At 42.4% G+C, this 7,162-nt stretch overlaps 1 protein-coding gene across 1 annotated transcript; it reads right to left on the reverse strand.

Moving 5' to 3' along the window:
• Nucleotides 1-2,917: 2,917 nt before the first annotated feature.
• LOC139448876 (soluble scavenger receptor cysteine-rich domain-containing protein SSC5D-like) lies at nucleotides 2,918-3,727 on the reverse strand. The gene has a single exon (XM_071230397.1). It carries the CDS (start codon nucleotides 3,725-3,727, stop codon nucleotides 2,918-2,920), a length of 810 nt encoding a protein of 269 aa, XP_071086498.1.
• Nucleotides 3,728-7,162: the final 3,435 nt, after the last annotated feature.

Genomic DNA, 7,162 nt, shown 5'->3' on the forward strand with positions numbered 1-7,162 from the left:
ACTCAAGACGGATAACTCTAATTGAACCCGGAAGTCGAATAGAATTATGATCACAATGATTGGGCAAAATGACAAACTGTTTGAATGACCTAAGTTACTGCACACAGCATCGCAGCTGCACATATTCATGTTACTTTTAAAAGTACAAAAACATAAAAAAATGATGCTTTGAGGATCACAGAAGGTATTATAAAAAAGGATTAGTTTCTACGATACGAGATAAATATTAAAAGAACAAAACACAAGAAAAAATATCTCGTAAAATTGCTAAAATGGTACATCTGTGTCTACCCAAGTAGATGCCACATGTGCACAAAGAACTTTTATCACCGAGGATGTCAGCTTGTAACTGGCTTTTGTCCCTTGTGTCTGAAAAGAGGAAGAATTTCAGGAAAAAGAAAGCATCGATTCCGTGAAAGTAATGGATTTGTTGTCGCATCAATTGTATTTTTGTTGAATTATCTGCACAAACATGTTTAGTAACGACTATTCCGACACGGGAACTATTACGGTAGACAAAAAACTACATCAGTGAACAGACATATGGAATAAAAATGAACATATTATCAATTTGTTTTCTTGATAAAATATGTACATATATGAAAACACCCAACGTTTTACATATTAAGTTGTGACATATTATTCATGTCTATTTTAGGCGGATAGAGCTGTGTAAACGCTTCTTGAAACACTTTTTACAGTTACATTAGGCATATTTTGGAGGAAATCGACTGTCACACGTTTACGGCTACAGTGATCGCGGGTTATACTCAGAACCAAAATGAGATTCGATCCCACTCCGGAGCACATTGCATTACATTACTTGCCTAATTGCCGCACCACTTCCAATATGGGTGGTTTGACGATTTGGTCAACCATCCCCTCATTTATTATAGGGAAGAGTTATTAAACGCGTGGCGTACAGAGCTCGGTTGCTCTTATAAACGCAAGGTGCATTTTGTTGACTGACAATATACCTTTAGCATAGGTCTAGATTCATTTGATTTGCTAATACTCAGTTTTATAAATGACACAAGTTAGTCATCCAGACCTCAGCAAGTCAGGTCTTTTGGGTTCTATTGTACACTTATTTTTAGCCGGGTACCCAGTTACCTCTGGATTATAAGGACATGCATTATGTACGTTAGAGGAAAACGTGTTAAGTCAGGACCCTGTTAGCCACAAATGATATTTGCTGGCTCATTTCACATATACAGGGGGTACGAGTGTCCCAGTTGTCTGAGGCGACGCAATGTGCTGTGCATGTTCTAAATCTATGATCGTGGGTATGAATTCCGGTTCGCCCCGATTTTGATTCTGGGTTACTCAGCACTATATCCGTGCACCAGGGTTTCAACAAATGTGGTTTCGATAAATGTGAGACATGCATCACGTCAGGCTTTCCTCCAATATTAAGCTGACATGCCGTGTTATAACTGTACTTCATGCTTCATTAATCCAGCCAAATGTATAGCATGCAGTTTCACTTGTAACGCCACCGACCGGATAAACGGGGATTTTCGTATTATTTTAAAGAAATGACTTTGATAAAATCTATAAACAACAGCAACCTTTCGCTTTGAAGGCTGCTAATGCCAAATTGTAGTACATCAATATCAATATCAATATCAATATCAATATCAATTCTCGCAGAAAGGTTGAAATATCATATCGGAATATAAATTCACTTCATGCGTGATATTGTCACCTTTAAAACACAGCAAACAAGATTACATCGATCCTAATGGCACAACGGTGTACCTTGTTTAGCCAACAGAAACATCGCCTGATTATGGTGTCTCATAGCAAAGCGCTTATCGCCGCTATACGTCTGCAGCTATCGTTAATGTCAGAGAATATCAGAGAAATTTATCACACATTTCACAAAAATGACAAGGAGCTCGCACGAACCCACTCGAGATCCAGTATAAGTGTTCAGGCCATCTATCTTTCAAATCACCCAACAGAGGGCGCTATCGGAATTGACCTGTGCTCCGTGGGGGTCACGCCATCAGAACGAGATTCACATTCAGACATCGGCTTTGCATGTTCAATCGCGTTTATTGTAGCTTTAGTTTTAGAAGCTTTCGTGAGTAGAGTGGATTTCCATATAGCGTTTTGTGTATAACTCACAGTTATTGGTTCGTGATGTACCTAGATATTCTTTTAGTCGGCATTATGTGTTAATTCTCCCCATGTTTTTGCGTTCAGGGGGGCATTATTGGTACTTTGTGATTTCTTTTGTATCGCACTATTGTCCCTGTAGTTTCCTTGTATTGATTTCTCCACGCCGACAAAACCACTGAAGCATTTAAAATACAAATATTGCCGAGAAGGAAATGTGACGGTAAAGGCTGTAATAGTTCTTGTTTTCTATTCATCCACCGTGATAATCTATAGCTTGTCTCATTGACGGATTGCTATTGGCTGCCATCTCTCCAGACTCGGAAAAGTAAGTTCAGCGGAAATAAAAATGAATTGTGACTTCGTGTTTCAAAGTATTTGGATCGAATGTATCCATCAACTGCAAAGTTATCACATAAAATATTTTTTTTTTAAATAGCTAAGATAACCGATTAAATCAGTTAGATAATCGTAATACACGTATTCCGCGTATGATGAAATTGATTGAAGTACCAGTCTTTAACCATACGCAGGGATAGAAACGAGACGGCGATATACAGCCTGCCTGACAGTAGGGAGACAGACGCTATGAGACTGCATGAAAGGGCAAATGCTTCAACGTGTCCTATGCCACGTTAGTCGCCGTTACCATCGATTGCGTTTGCGGAGACTTTGGTTTTCCGAGACGTAATCTGACAACCTGATTGTCGTACATCTTGGTTTCCTGAGTCCCGAACATACACATAAATCACATGATAAACACAGACGCGCGCAGATGTACACAGGTTGAGGGTTACGTCAATTTAACAAAGACAACCACAGATGATGGGTATGTCCGGTCCGGTGGGGGCATGGTTAGGGTGAGGTGTGTAGATGAATGTGTGGAGGTTAGGGTGAGGTGTGTAGATGAACGTGTGGAGGTTAGGGTGAGGTGTGTTGATGACCATGTGGAGGTTGGGGTGGGGTGGGGTTTGTAGATGAACGTGTGGAGGTTAAGGTGAGGTGTGTAGATGAACGTGTGGAGGTTGGGGTGAGGTGTGTAGATGAACGTGTGGAGGTTGGGATGAGGTGTGTAGATGAACGTGTGGAGGTTAGGGTGAGGTGTGTAGATGAACGTGTGGAGGTTAGGGTGAGGTGTGTAGATGATCGTGTGGAGGTTAGGGTGAGATGTGTAGATGAACGTGTGGAGGTTGGGGTGAGGTGTGTAGATGAACGTGTGGAAGTTGGGGTGAGGTTTGTAGATGAACGTGTGGAGGTTAGGGTGAGGTGTGTAGATGATCGTGTGGAGGTTAGGGTGAGATGTGTAGATGATCGTGTGGAGGTTAGGGTGAGGTGTGTAGATGATCGTGTGGAGGTTAGGGTGAGGTGTGTAGATGAACGTGTGGAGGTTAGGGTGAGGTGTGAAGATGAACGTGTGGAGGTTGGGGTGAGGTGTGTAGATGAATGTGTGGAGGTTGATGTGTGGATGTGAATGTGGTGCTGGTTGCGTAGATGAAGGTGTGGTGGTTTGGGTGTGGATGTGAATGTGGTGCTGGTTGTACAGGTGAACTTGTGGTGGTTGGGGTGTGGATGTGAGTGTGGTGCTGGTTGCGTAGATGAACATGAGGTGGTTGGGGTGTGGATGAGTGTGATTAGAAGTTATTTAGCTGGACGTGTGGTGGTGGTTGTACAGATGAAAGTGTAGTAGTTGGGGTGTGGATGTGAATGTGTTGCTGGTGTGATTAGAGGTTATATAGCTGGACGTGAGGTGCTTGGCTGTGTGGGTGTGAGTCTGATGAATAGTTTTGTAGATGGACGTGTCGAGCTTGTCTGTGTGGATGAGAGCGTTATAGATTGTTGTATAGATGGATGCCTGTGGCTGGGCTGTGTGGATGTGAGTGTGGTGGATAGCTTTGTAGTTGGACATGTGGGTTTGTGTGGGTTCGGGGTGTGGATGTAAGTGTGATTAGTTGTTGTTTAGTTGGACGTGTGGGGCTTGGCTGTGTGGATGTGAGTGTATTGGTTGTGTGTGTGTGTGTGTGTGTGAGTGTGTTTTTGTAGGCGTGTGTGCGTTGTATGTGGTTGTGGGTGCTGTTGCTGTATATACGTGGGTATAGACTGGGATGGGGACGAAGTCGTGAGTGTTGACGACGACATGGATGTGGATGTCTTTTTGGATGTGTGTGTGTGTGTGTGTGGATGTGTACGACTGTGTGCGTGTGGCTTTGGGTGTGAGGGGGCACGGGTGGCCCAGTCGTCTAGGGCGCCGCGATTCGCTGTGATGAGTTGCGTCCCTTGGGCACGCCAGAAACCTATGATTGCGGAATCGAATCCCGGTTCGCCCCGATTATGTTTCTAGGTTTGTCAGCACCATACCCGTGCTCGTGGGTTTCACCGAAGTGGTAAACGTCTGAGACCTGCATCACTTCGGGCTTTCCCCAAATTAAGCTGATACGCAGCGATATGACTGGAATAATGTTAAAACCAATTCACTCACTCACTTTGGGCGTGTGCTTGGATGCGAGAGAGGGTGCAGACCCTGATACGAGGCTACTGATGTTTATTGATAGACGTCTACGTATTCAGACCGCAGACATCTTTGTGAAAATTACCGATGGTGTTGCTTACTTTTTAAGCATGCATTAGGAATGAAGCGCAAGGAAAAAGGAAAATATATGCATGTAATCAATGTTGAGCGCATATATAAACGCGTGAACTTGCTCTGTTTTTGTTCTTCTTCATATTCACTTTTATGCATGCTTGTCCTAGTCGCGTATCTGGGAGTACGTTACAAAACCGCTACACGCATATCACATCAAGTATGGAACCCACATATCCAATATGAAACAACATTAGTTTTCAGTTGCGGAAAGTCTGAAGGACAGGAAAAAAACAAGAACTTTTAGCATATTCATGAAAGCAGCAGGATGTCACTTAACAAACAATAACACTAACAGCAGAATGTTTACCAACCAAAACATAGTTTGCTTTCCCACAAAAAAAACTTCCACTCATCTGTCAAACACGTCTCCGACCTATTCAGCTGTGACATTCTCTGTTTTATGTGATCTCCCGGGAGTGTCAGGCAATCGCTAGCACATTGTGTACTCCTCATACACATACATATTTGATCTGCTTCAGGTTTCAATCAAACTTTTTATAGCGTCAGGATAATACAACTATAGTGTGTTGGAGGAATGAGGGAAATGATATTTCCCTTGTGATCAACTCGAAACATTGCTGCAGTTTTATTTAATAATAAAACATGTCTTTGTATATCTTTAGAGGTGCACACAACACATCTCTGGTTAACGCAGGCTGAGTTCTGTGTGTCTACATTGTTCAACGTATTGTTGGGTGTTGCTGTGATTCACATTGCTTCACGGTTGAACGAAGAATCGTATGAACGTTCACAGAAGAACTTTATTGATTTTTGTTATCGATTGGATAGACATTTACTCGTCATGACGAAGCTCCGGGTTCAATTCCTTATAAATGTGTGAGGTAGTATGCCTAAAGTCCATTTCAGGTGTCCCCCGCCGAGATATTATCTGGAATATTGCAAAAAGTGGCGAAAAACCAACTCACTCACTCACTGATGATTACTTTGAAGCTATGGGCAGGTGACCGGTTCTAGCATAATGCATATACTCTACTCTGAAATTACGAAATAACCCACTGACGACATAAACGGTCACCAATACATCAGTTGAAAAATTGATGAATTTTTTAAGACAAAATTTTGTGTTTTTGCTTTACGTGGCAATGCGTAGTATCAAATTGGACATAAGGATTCTCTCGCTCGTTCATAACGTGGTCGAGCACCGCGTCATTTATTCGTTTCTGAAAATTCAACACTCAAAGTCAGCAGCAGAAGCAACAACAGCAGTATCATACACTGGTTACACTAACAACACTGGTTACACTAACTACACTGGTTACACTAACTACACTGGTTACACTAACAACACTGGTTACACTAACTACACTGGTTACACTAACTACACTGGTTACACTAACAACACTGGTTACACCAACTACACTGGTTACACTAACAACACTGGTTACGCTAACTACACTGGTTACACTAACTACACTGGTTACACTAACAACACTGGTTACACCAACTACACTGGTTACACTAACTACACTGGTTACACTAACTACACTGGCTACAAAACTACACTGGCTACACCAACTACACTGGTTACACCAACTACACTGGCTACACTAACTACACTGGTTACACCAACTACACTGGTTACACTAACTACACTGGTTACACCAACTACACTGGTTACACCAACTACACTGGTTACTCTAACTACACTGGTTACACCAACTACACTGGTTACACCAACTACACTGGTTACACCAACTACACTGGTTACTCTAACTACACTGGTTACACCAACTACACTGGTTACACCAACTACACTGGTTACACCAACTACACTGGTTACACTAACTACACTGGTTACACCAACTACACTGGTTACACCAACTACACTGGTTACACTAACTACACTGGTTACACCAACTACACTGGTTACACTACCCACACTGGTTACACTAACAACACCGGTTACGCCACCTACACTGGTTACACTAACTACACTGGTTACACCAACTATACTGGTTACATCAACTACACTGGTTACACTACCTACACTGGTTACACTAACTATACTGGATACACCACCTACACTGGTTACATTAACTACACTGGATACACCACCTACACTGGTTACACCAACTACACTGGATACACCACCTACACTGGTTACACTACCTACACTGGTTACACTAACTACACTGGTTACATCAACTACAATGGTTACACTAACTACACTGGTTACACCAACTACACTGGTTACACCAACTACACTGGTTACACTACCCACACTGGTTACACTAACAACACCGGTTACGCCACCTACACTGGTTACACTAACTACACTGGTTACACCAACTATACTGGTTACATCAACTACACTGGTTACACTACCTACACTGGTTACACTAACTATACTGGATACACCACCTACACTGGTTACAT

The sequence above is a fragment of the Haliotis cracherodii genome, unplaced genomic scaffold, assembly GCF_022045235.1.
Source record: "Haliotis cracherodii isolate W230 unplaced genomic scaffold, xgHalCrac1.p SCAF_7, whole genome shotgun sequence".
Taxonomy (NCBI): domain Eukaryota; kingdom Metazoa; phylum Mollusca; class Gastropoda; order Lepetellida; family Haliotidae; genus Haliotis; species Haliotis cracherodii.

What these genes read in the sequence shown, in the direction of transcription:
- LOC139448876 (XM_071230397.1), bottom strand. Translation starts at nt 3,727, where the DNA reads ATGTTCATCTACGCAACCAGCACCACACTCACATCCACACCCCAACCA.